Source organism: Egretta garzetta, unplaced genomic scaffold, assembly GCF_000687185.1.
Source record: "Egretta garzetta isolate BGI_Z169 unplaced genomic scaffold, ASM68718v1 scaffold316, whole genome shotgun sequence".
NCBI classification, from domain to species: Eukaryota; Metazoa; Chordata; class Aves; order Pelecaniformes; family Ardeidae; genus Egretta; species Egretta garzetta.
The window spans coordinates 74,732-86,565 of record NW_009259971.1 but is presented as its reverse complement, the minus strand read 5'-3'; the positions used below and the strand labels follow the sequence as shown (position 1 = coordinate 86,565).

The 11,834-nt window shown below is 51.7% G+C and overlaps 1 protein-coding gene across 1 annotated transcript in view; it reads right to left on the bottom strand.

Annotated features, from left to right (window-relative positions):
* Nucleotides 1–2,416: 2,416 nt before the first annotated feature.
* The window catches only part of TM9SF4 (transmembrane 9 superfamily member 4), a 10,927-nt gene continuing 1,509 nt past the window's right edge, over nt 2,417–11,834 (bottom strand). The window contains exons 2-17 of the mRNA XM_009640308.2: nt 10,710–10,809; nt 10,149–10,317; nt 9,939–10,068; nt 8,859–8,982; nt 7,893–8,011; nt 7,666–7,777; nt 7,131–7,201; nt 6,577–6,709; nt 5,970–6,051; nt 5,796–5,871; nt 5,351–5,438; nt 5,061–5,271; nt 4,665–4,728; nt 3,958–4,077; nt 3,242–3,331; nt 2,417–2,872 (exon numbers count right to left, since the gene is read on the bottom strand). Of these exons, the coding sequence (XP_009638603.1) occupies nt 2,723–2,872; nt 3,242–3,331; nt 3,958–4,077; nt 4,665–4,728; nt 5,061–5,271; nt 5,351–5,438; nt 5,796–5,871; nt 5,970–6,051; nt 6,577–6,709; nt 7,131–7,201; nt 7,666–7,777; nt 7,893–8,011; nt 8,859–8,982; nt 9,939–10,068; nt 10,149–10,317; nt 10,710–10,809 (1,839 nt within the window). The 3' untranslated portion in view covers nt 2,417–2,722. The remainder of the gene's footprint in view (nt 2,873–3,241; nt 3,332–3,957; nt 4,078–4,664; nt 4,729–5,060; nt 5,272–5,350; nt 5,439–5,795; nt 5,872–5,969; nt 6,052–6,576; nt 6,710–7,130; nt 7,202–7,665; nt 7,778–7,892; nt 8,012–8,858; nt 8,983–9,938; nt 10,069–10,148; nt 10,318–10,709; nt 10,810–11,834) is intronic.

Below are 11,834 nucleotides of genomic sequence, written 5' to 3'. Positions count from 1 at the left end.
CCCAGCCACAGCTTTGTGCATCCATTGCCCTGCTTGGCAAAACATCACCGGAGAAGTGAATTCACCGTCCCTCCCTCGGTTGGAGTCTTTAACAGCCACTTGCTGCTCTCCTGCCACGTACAGCCCCAGCAAAACCACACAAGCACTGGGAAAGACATCAGGCTGGAAGCCACTGCCGCCGGCCCGGCTCCCATGGCACCAAAACGCCTCCAAAACACCACGGCAGCTCCCTCCTTAACTGTGCTCTCACCTCTGCTGCTCTAAGGCACCACCGCTGCCAGCCCGTCTGCCACCCCAGGGCCCCGCGGCCCCAGCCACCCCCGCTGCGCAAGTCAAACACCGCACTTCACACACGGGAGCCGAGCTGCTGGGGCGGTCTTACCACGCAGCACGCGAGAGCCCAACAGCGAGGAACAGATCCAAATGCCTTGACCAGTGGCGTTTTAAGCACGATAGACGGCAGCGTGCAGGACGTGCCACATGGAGAAATCCCCTGCTCAGCCAGGCTTACCAGGAGAAGAGTATTACAAAGAAACCTGCTGCAGCTCTTCTTCGGATTGAAGCCACACAGCAAAGACCAGGCAGGTGTCGAACAGGCTAAGTGCTATGAAAGGAAAATCCCCAGAGGTGGCTCAGGGGAATCCAGGAGAGCGGGACAACAGGACAATGGCAGATTTATTTACAATTGGACACAAAGAATACATACAATAATTAAAAATTACAAAGAATACAGAGAAAACACTTCAGGGAAGGGAGAGAAATCAACGCTGGCTGAGCCTCTCCACTGGAGCAGGGGCAGAAAAGAAAGAAAGAAAAAAACCAACCCAAAATCTCAGAGAGGGATCTCGAATCAGAACCGACGCGGGACTCCACAGCACAGTCGGCTCGCGCATCCCCCGCTCCCTTTTTCCATCCTCGATTCCTGGCGGATTAGACTTTGGCAGGACGGGCGGCTGAAGGAGCCGTTAGGACTCAGCGCCGAGGAGTCAAACCGCCTGGGACGCCAGCTGCCCGCAGGGGCAAGGCCGTTGGCAAGAGACACGGGTCCCCACGCGGACCTGGTGGAAACTTATGGCAACTGGGGTTAAAAAAAGGCCCAACCCCCTCCAGGGTGCGCGTCAGTGCTGGTAACAGGGAGGGCTTTGGGCAGTTCTGGGTTGGAGCGGTGTCAGCTCGGGCAGCTGGTCATCTGGAGACCTGACTGCTTGTGACAGGAAGAAGCAAAAGCAAAATCATCACAGATCTCACCAAAAAACCTCTCCCCTGTAGCCCTGACCGAATCCAGCTAGGCTGGGGATGGAGGGAGCCTTCACGCTAATGTGGAACCTTTTTACTGGTAAACATTGACGTGATCAAAATTAGAAAAAAAAAAAAACACAAAAAAAACCCCAACCAAACCCCAAAACTTTAACCTCTTTTCAAAAAGAGCTTCCCATGGGCTGATTCAGGCATCAAGCCACAGAAAAAGAGGAGCCCGCTGCAGAGGAGCCCATGTCGGCTATCCCGGAGGGCTTGGACCGTTTTGTGGAGAAGAACAAAATACAGCTTCGGGGCACACGCCTTTTCTGTTCCCTGGAGGTAGAGAATCTAAGAGGAGGAGAAGAGAGCAGCAAGAGCAGCTGGAGCTCAGGGCAGGTCAGAGGCAGCCGCTCCCGGCCGCGGGAGAACCCGGGGCTGCTCCCTCCGCCCCCAGCCCCCCCTGCACGGCCTGCGCACGCCTGGCGGCAGCTCAGGCCCAAGGCTGCATCGGGTGGCTTGGCACTAACGCAGCGGCGTCGCAGCCTTCTCTCGGCAGGGCTCTGCGCAACCCCAGCGGGGCTCCCGGCAAGGACGCCTGCCCCGTTTCCTCACGCGTCTGGAGCGCAGCTACGGACGGAACAACCCCTTGTCGTTACCTCATGCATCCGTCCAGTCCTGCATTCCAGCACCAGCACAACCACGTCGCTTCCACCAGAACGTTACGCCCCGCTGCAGCTGGCTGCGCCTTCCGAAAGAGAGGAAATCCCACCCTCCCTCAGCCCTTCCAGTGCAGGCATCCGAAGCAGCCGGAGGGAAGGAGAAGCGACGCCGAGGGTTGCAGTTCTCAAGCTCTCTCAGGGTGAAATTGCACTTCCCAGGCTCCGAATGGCACCTCCATCAAATTGTAAACAAGCCGAAGCCGGGACTTCTGCGGCCAGAGCGCGCCAGACTCGCGCTGGGTGAGCCTGCAGGCTCCTTTCATTCTGCCATAGTCAAGCTCCCTCTTCTGTGCAGGCATGAAGGCAGGAAAGAAATCCAGTCTGATATTTGTCTGAAGAGTCTCCCTGAATCCTAGAGCACCCTAGGGGCTGGAAGAAAATGTTTTCACAAGTGTTTCCACTGCTGTCTCAAATCCATTCATCATCAACATAAAAAAAAAAAAAAAAAAAAAGGATGAATTAGCAAAAAGGGGGTTTACTTATACAGAGGGATATTTCTCTGCTAAAAAACTCCCTCAAATATGGACCAGGATAATAAAGTTAAAATGTAAGGTATCTACAGACCCCTTTTCCCCCCAGAAGTAGCCCAGAATCCATGTACACTGTGCCAAAGTTACATTCCTAAACGAGGAGTTATTTATTTCTCTTGTCACTCTCCCACTGGATTTTTTTTTTTCCTTAGAAGAGTTGGGAGAAGATGTCCCCTTCGCTCCCAGGAGGACACGCATTCAGAGGTGTCTATTTGCTGCTGGGTCCGTGCAGCTTCAGTCTATTTTCACTGCGGCATAGATCTTCCGGACAAACATGTAGGCTGCATAGAAGCCAATGGTGCCAGTGAGGAGCCAGAAGGACAAGACCATCAGGGCGGTGTAGCCAAAGTATAGCAAGGAGGGAATGAACTCAACAATATCCAGCTAAAACAGAAGAGGAGGGGAAAAAAAAGCAAAATCAAATACCGAGGTAAGAGGCATTAGCTCCCTAAACCAGCCCGCGCGCTCTCCAAGGGGCATTTGGCAAAGGGAGGACGCCCTCCACGTGGTTCATTTTGTCCGGCTGAAGAGATCCCCTTTGAGGTGGGGTTAGGGAACACCGCTCCGCACAGGTAAGGCGGGCAGGGGCCTCGGGCACGCAGAGCCTTCTCTCCCCTATGGAAGGACCGTTAGCTCCGCTGGCCGGTGAGCTGCCTTGGGCTGGCATGGGGGCAGGCTGGGACGAGGCAGTCCCGCCGTTTCCCTCCCCAAATCCAACAAGGTGGCACTTCCACACAAGAGGGATAACAATACCTTGTTCACAAAGTAGAAGATGGCGTAGATCAGCACATAGAAGGCAGATCCTCCGGACACCAAGAAGGTCCTCCACCACCAGCGGTAATCCTGACAGGGTAAAAAGCCGCATTATCCCACAGGCTTCCTTTTCCTGTGTCACTGTCTCGGGGGAGCCGGGGCCTTTCTGGGCCAGGGAGAACATCCCCCGTTTTCCTTCAAAGGAAAACCACAGTGTGGGGCCAGGGAACTATTTTGTCAGGGAAGTGTTTCCGAACAAAGAGGATGAAAAGCTGACAGGGAAGCAAAGCCAGGTCAGTATCCCAGCACCTGCTACCGAAGAGCATGGCTCACCTCGGGCCCTGCCTTTCATTCTGTAGGTGGATGGAATGAAATTGTTTCTTTGGGAAGAGACGTCAGCTCAAAATACCTTGCTCCCAGCATAATTTTTCGTGTGAAACCACAGCTCCCAGCCCAGCAGATAATCAAGTATAGAATCACAGAATCGTTTAGGTTGGAAAAGCCCTTTAAGATCATCAAGTCCAACCGTTACCCTAACCGTGCCATCCCACCACTAGCAGCTTCAATTCTCCTTGAAGTCAAGAGGTGTTACGAGCAGTCACGCTCATGAAGCTGGGCCACGCGAGATTTCTGCTGAGCAGCAGCAGTAAGGCGACCTGTGCTTTTCCTGGAGCAAGTACCCTGAGCTACCAAAATGGCAAATGCAGAAATCTCACCTCAGCACAAAGCTGGAAGTACACCATGACAATGCTGATTTGGGAGCACGACACCACCAGGATTATAAACACCAGGAAGAGAAAGCCGAAAAGGTAATAGAACTGGTTCTCCCAGATTGCCTGAAACAAAGACACAGCAAAAGTTTGTTTCCATGCTACTGTCATCAATCAGCAAACGTGAGACTAACTTCTAGCAGCTAACCCAAAGAAAACTGAGGAGCCCCTCAGACTTACGCAGATGAAACCACAGCTCTAATGCATTTCACAGTGCTACTTCAGAGCAATCAGGTTGCAAAAAGGTGCTCAAAGACAGCTCTGAGGTAGCTCATTCATTCCCCTCCATCTCCCTAACAACGGAACAGCAAATTCCTCCCCGTCCATAGAAGGTGAAAGAAGGGCAGTGGCTGGGATGGATCCGTCAATGTCTCAAGACCAGGACTGCCCTTGACATAACAGTGAGCTTTCACCTCTACCAGCATCCTTCAAATCACCAAGGAGCATCCCAGAGGCATCTCCAGGTGTCTGCAGCAGAATTAACCCACAGCCCAGGTGTCTCTGGAAGCAATACTGAACGGCACGGAGGGAACCCGCGAGCCCCCTTCGGTAAGTACAGGAATAGGAGACTGCTCCGGTGGAAGCCCCCTCCCTTTCAAAAGCTTTGGCACGAGAGCAATCCTATTCAGGAGCAAAGTGGGTTAAATGCTTACGCTGAAAATGAAGAACAGTTCAATGAACATAGCTCCAAAAGGCAGAATACCAGCCATGAGAATCCTACAGAGCGAGAAAGAAAAATCATAAGCAGCACAATACAACTGTCGGGCCGTTAGAAGTCCCCTGTAACCACACGGAGCGCTCCTAGCAAGCGCTCTACAGCTCCGGATTCCTAGAACAGATTTCACAGCTCCCCCCGCTGCTGAGCACGCACCGCTTTTACAAGCGCCCGTCATACCACATCAAAACTGCCAAGATTGTCTCTGGCATCGCGTTACTCAAGGAAACACGGCTGCCATCTGCCTGTGTCCGGAGCCCCGCAGAAGGTGATGTTCAGCCACCCAAGGGGACTGAGGGGAGGGGGCTTAACTCACCGTATTTCCATCACTCACCCGACAAATTTATTCATGTACCACCTCTGCTCCGGGATCTGTCTGGGAATCTGATTGGTCCGTACGGGATTGTCATAGGGCTGCTTGCGAAATCCAAAGTAGTAACCCAGGTAGACCAAGGGCGCTGACGGCTCACCTCCCCTGGAGACTGAAGTCACCGGCCAGACCAACCCCCCAGTCACCCACTGCATCAGCACCCACACCGAGAAAGCTGCTGTGAAACCAAGCGAGTCCCCGACAGCCCAGCCGCCCTCCTCCCACTCTGTCAGGCTCCAGGATGAAGGTGGTACCTACCGCTCCAGAGGAGTGTTTCCCCCAGATGAAACAGTTCAGGACAAAGCAGATACCAAAGACGACACCCGGATACAGGGTAGCTGTCTGCAAGAGCAATCACAGGTTAAGAGAAAACGCGTGACTCATCAGCCAAATGTTTCTCTTTAATATTTGAGTCCACTGCTGGGACGAGGCATGGGTGGAGGACACATCCCTTTTATTACAGCACTAACGCACAGCAGACGGGCTGCGAGGAGGATCTCGGACAATCCTCTTGCTTTACTATATAGTACATGCTCTGCTGCTCGCCCTTTCACATAAAGCCATGAGCACTTGGTCCACACCAAACCTCTGCAGCACAGCCAGGCTGTGCCCAGCTACCCGCAAACATGCATGGAGCTTGTCCACGTATCTTGCCATCAGCAAACCCGGATAAATGGCACTGAACACCACAAGACTCACACAAAAGGCTCCCTTCTTCCATCGATGCCCTTTCAGAGTCCGGTATAAGCGGCCAGCAAAGAATCCACCAAAAACCCTGGACAGAGAGAAGCCAAGACAAAGAGAATTATCTTTCATTGCTGGGGAGAGGAAAAGGAGGGGCAGGCAGGACAGCACTGCTGTGAGAACACCTACCCCATGAACATGAAGAGAAAGCAGGCAGTAGTCATCAACGCACCCCGGCTAGAAGGCGACAGCATCCCCAGCATAGCAACAACTGCGGAGGGAAAAAAAGGACAAAGAACAGCAGCTCTGATGTACGTGTGCCAGGCAGCATCTGGAGAGAGGGCCCGTCCTGCGTGCAACCACAGCCGCCTGGGATCTCTGCCTTCTGCACAGACCTCATTTCCTTCAAAGCACAACACATCCACAGCCTCCAGCGCTGGCCAGAGAGAGGAAGCCACAGCTTTGATCTCAAGCTACAGACCATGCTTTAGCCTCAGTTTCCCCCAAGAGGTGAGCAGGTGCCGCTCAGAAGGCAAGGCACACGCGTGCGAATGTCTCGGCCCACAATCCCCCAGGGCTCCTATCTTGATAACAGGCAACATAAACACAGAAAGATGCCTTCAGCTGGGAAATGCTATCCAGAAACTGAGAAACACTGGGCACAGGCAACGGGAAGCAGCCTCACGCGACCTCACTCAAGCGAAGGTGAGCAGAGGTTGAAGTCAGCGGGAGCTACAAATGCCCTTGAGCATTGTTCCTCTTCTCGCAGCCACCCCATGCAACGTGAGCCACTTACAGATGACAATCAGGATCATACAGAAGAGCTGAATTCCAGAACCCAGGAGAGAGCTGAGGATCATAGGATACTGAGGAGGCCTGAAGACATCTCCATGCACAAGTTTCCAACCAGATTCCTCCATAGTATCTTCCTGCAGCAATAGGAAAAGAAGGTGTTTAGACATGGTCTAATGGTGGAAATGCACATCCTACCACCACCAGCCTAACAAGTATCCAGTATCCAGTTCTCCTACAGACTTTAGTCACTCTAGTTAAACTTCTTTCCTCTTGGGCTTAAACCAGTTCAGACCTCAACTGCCAGTGCCAGGACACACATTTATGGAACTGTCTGCAGCCCATCCTTAGGTCTGAGGACATCTGAACCAGTGACCTGCCATTGTGCCCAGAGCACCAAAGGTGTCGGGACAGCACACGACAGAACTGCCCCTCCCATCCTCAGGGCTCGAAGCAAAACAGGGGCAAGGAAAGAGACAATACACCCGAGTCTTCAGACTAGATCCCTCCTCGTCTGTGCTTCCCCCACTGACCCCAGCCCCAAGAACAAACACGTACAATGTCATCTTCCTTGTTGTAGTTAGCAATGTCCTTCCGGAGAGTCCGGATGATGATCATGCTCAGAATACCTGAAAATAAGCACAAAGAGGCTCCTACGTGGCTGAGCTGCTCTCACACGGCTCCCACCAACACACGGTTCTGGCTAGTAGGGGGACTTTGAATCATTAGCCATCTCCCCTAGCCTTCAACAAAGACAGGAACAAAAGCCCAGGGAGTAGGGAAGGCAGTATTCCAGCAGGAACGGGGCACTGTGGCTTTCCTGTGGCTTTTCTTCCCTAAATACGGACACGCAAGACGCACATTAACCACATTCTACTCCCTCAACTACCCCAGCCAGACGGCAGAAGCGGGTAACTGTCTGACCCCACAGGCGCTGCCTGAACCGGGAGGTTTTACGTGCTAATGTTCATCTCCTGCCCCTTCTGATCGGGTTCAGACACGGCCACATCCTCCTCGAGCCACCTGCAGCTGAGGCTTAAAGTTCCCTGCAGATTAACGGCAAAGCCACCTCCACCCCACACGTCTCACTCACCTGAAAGGAAAAAGACGACCACAACCGAGTTAATGATGGAAAACCAATGGATCTGCACATCGCTCATGGTCAGGTAGGTGTCCCAGCGGGAGGCCCATTTAATGTCACTTTCCTGAAAGAACAGGGAAGTTCTTCTCATACCAGCACATTCTCAATGTCTTCCATAACGCTTCTATGACAGGCACTCGGAGTGCTAACTGTCAGCCAGCGTCCCGTTACTGCCTTACCTCCCAGTGGACAGAATAGGTGAAGAGCAACTGGTTCTCCTTAGAAGGATCTATTTCCTGAGGGGCAGAGCCCGTAGCTTCAGGCAGGGTGCACATACTCTTCTCATCAGCCTTCAAGTCTGTAAGGGAAAACATGGCGCACGCTCGGTCAGCCCTTCCCTCCAGGTACCACCCCTCCCACGGACCATCCCGGCCCCAGGAACCCTCAGGCGCTGGGCTGCAGTAACTCCCAATACTGCAGGGGACACACTCATTCCTCTTGCACTGCTTCGCAGTTTGCACAACTGTTCTGATCAGAAGTGGAGCACCGTTAGCAAACTTCATGGAAAGCTCTAGCATAGGGCTTCCCTGAACCGGGAGGATAAAAGCCAGAGGCTCTGAAGCCAAGGATCCAGATCACAAACAAATCCTCTATTCCACATGATATGGTGAGATACAAGAGCTCTCCAACAGAGCCTGCTGCTGCCAGGAGAACAGCACGGGATGATACACACGATGAGCAAATTCTCATCAAGACACCCATTTCATGTTGGGATCACTGAGATAAGGCATTTTTTTCCCCCCTAACCATTACTTTTAACATCCAGTTCCCCTAGAACAGTTGCAAACTTTCTGCAGGGCTCTGGACTAGCACCTAGTGTCCCAGTGGGGGCGATCTGGGCCACAGTAAGAGCTAGAAGCCATCCACACTTTATGCTAGATGACACAGCGCAAAAAAACCCAACCCCCAAACCCTAAACTCCAACCTTTTAATAGGAATTCATTTTCCACGGATTGCATTTCTCTCTATTTTTGGTAATCCCTGAATTACAAAGGGGTTTATTGTTCTTATAATTCAGACTTCCTCACTTCTGCGCCCCGAGACCATAATGGAAGCAAGAACCGGCACCCTGATCCATCAGTGGCATTCAGCTCTTGGCCCTACAAGAGATTCTTCTCCTTTGCTCCCCCCTAAGAGTCTCTCACCTTCTAGTTTAATGCTTTGGGGAATCACTTCAAAGCGCACAACCCTGTAGGTGGGTTCCTGGTTCTCTTCCACATCCTCTCTGTGGTAGTAAAGGATGAAGGAGAGGTGGTTGTGCAGGTAGAACTAAAACAGATTGACATTAAATAAAACGTTAGCACCCCAAGGGAGGAACAGGCAGCGTTTAGAAGCAACAACTGTAGAAAGCAGCTTCAGCGCAGAGAACTAAAGACTCCAACTGTTCCCAGATGCATCGTACTGAAGAGCAAGATCAGGTTAACGCTTTCCAAGGCTAAAAGAACAAGAGGAGAGGACAGAGATGTTGAAAAGGCAACACCTCAACCACTCCAGGCATCAGGGACAACGTTTTGGTCTGTTTGTGGCCTGGAGGATATCATTGCATCTCACACCTCAACCATGCGTTCGGTGGCAGCAGAATCACCAAATTTAGGTTGGGAAGACCTCAGTAGCTACAACCCTGAGCTTCCCGCCTGCTGCTTCTACTGGGCAGGCATACGCTACCCAGACGCCGTGGGGGCCCCAAGCTTGCACTTTCAAAAGGCTCTTACATCACCGGTTACATCAACAAAGTACGGCGACCCCAAGCTGGCACAGCAGGTTTGTTCACCCGTAAGAACTCAGGCTCAAGCGAGCAGAGCTGCGTCTGCAACCGAACACTTGAGTACCATAAACAGATGCACCCGGTAAGTCAAACAGCTAATCTGAGTGCACGCGATCATGGAAAATACCTGCAGGAACACACATGCTAAGTTTCCATTTGCAGACCTAGGCGGCTTTTCCTCCACTTTGTTCCCTTTGCCTTTGTTCTACGGAGGGGAAACCATGGCATGCGGTTGTCCAACGTTATACAGCGGTCAAAGCTAGGACACCTGGCTATTGTACCAGCAGGCCAGCACCCACCCCCTTCTTCCAGTAAGAACCTTCTCTCTCGTGTGTCTGCTCTTTATAAAACCTTTTGGTTGCATTCCCAATCCTGATACTCTTTCGTAGACTTCCAACACCCTCTGACAGACACCCAGAGCCCCTCCGGGCACCCCTTGGACAGCACCTGGATTCTCTACCTTGTTACCATCCATAAACCCAAGCCTGTATCCATGCTCGAACTGCACATCCTTCTCCTTCTTCTTCTCCTCTTCCTCACGATTGGAATAAAACTCCAGCCGTGTTGCCACAGGGAGGTTATCAGCAATGCTGAAAACACAAGATTTCAAATCAAATTTGTCCACAACACAGAATCCCCCTTGACCCAACCCACGCTCGAGATGACTCACAGATGGACATAGTAATCTTCCCTGATCCGCTCGGCGATCAGCTTGCTCTGCTCCACTGTCAGAACAACCGGCTTATTAGGAAAGTTGCACAGCACTTCACATTTCTTCTCCATGTTCATGGAAACCTGGAAAGGCGTATTTACAATTCGGTCCCCCCGAAGAACCTCACCTGGAAAACAGGAAAATAAGGGCAGGGTGAAAGAGTGCCAGGCTTCTCGCCACTGATCCTGCCGCTGGGTTGGCAGCGCGCTGTACAGCTGGAATGATGACAGCAAGTCTCCTTTGTCACTGCAGATGCAAGGATAAGATCGAAAGACAGTTTAGTTATTTTGTTGGAAGTATCAAGCTCCTCATGAAGCAGGTTACATGCCCCCCCCCTTCAGGGACATCCTAGTTTGCAAACAGACAGCATGTGACAAATGAGAGGAAGCAGGCGCTCCACAAACAGTTTATTACAGATGACATTTGCATTTGCTTTTACTGCTGTCAACACACCCCGGCACAGCTCATGAGTGGCAGCCCACTTACTGCTGGGGAACGCGCTGTTCAGCTGACACCTACCGAGGTTCTCAGCCTTGTACGTTATCTTGGTGGGCTGGCAGAAGGGCAACGAGTAGTACTCGTATGGCAGCTGGGTTCGTGAGCTGGTGAGCTTCACAGCCTGGAGGAAGAACAGAGAGATTATCCCCATGAAAGAACTCAGATAGTTCCTATCCTCACAGCACCAGCCAGAAGCTGAGGCTTATTTCAAGACACCTCCCATAAAGCTCACTTTTGGAAGCTGTAAAAAAAGGAGACAGATGTTCCTGGGAGACCTCCAGCTTTCTTAGCAATTCCTAGTTGTACATTCTCTGCACTATAATTCAGTAGTAATTCACTCACAAACAAACGAAGAAAAAAGCGTGGTCAATCGGTTTCACAAATTTATCATAGAATCATAGAATGTTTTGGGTGGGAAGGGACCCCTAGAGGTCACCCAGCCCAACCCCCCTGCAGGAGCAGGGACACCTTTAACCACATCAGGTTGCTCACAGCCCCATCCAACCTGGTCTTGAATGTTCCCAGGGATGGGGCCTCCACCCCCTCTCTGGGCAACCCCTGCCAGGGTTTCACCACCCTCACTGGAAAGAATTTCTTCCTGATTTTAATTTGTGACTCAGTGAAGTTCTAAGAAACAACAGAAAGCTCAGAAGAGATTCAGGAGTCACATTTCATACCAGACTGCAGTTGTTTCCTCAAAAAAAAATTCATGTCACATTGGACCTAGAGGTCTGGCCTCTAAGTGATATGAAGAGTTGAGCAATTTTTATCTCTGTAAGGAAAGCCAGAGCACCATCAGATTGGGAAGACAAAGGGCAGTGACAAAATCCAAACATTCTGGAGCATTCCCACAAACCGCATGGCACAAGGGAAGCGCAGAGACATACCACGATAGCCAAGGCCACAGTTGCTCCGAACCGAAAAACCCGAGTGTTTTGTAACGCAGCCAAGCTCATTTATTGGAAGAGCGCTGGCAAACACGCTGGCTTGCCTTATCACTTGAGGAAACATTTGGCTCCTGAAATCCCTTTGAGAACAGCCACTCCAATACCCCCTTCCTCTGGGAAGCTTACCGTAGCCACAGGCAAGTCTCATTTGCCTAAAAATAGCCAGCGTCTGGCAGCCAGTGGCCAGAGACCCAACCGT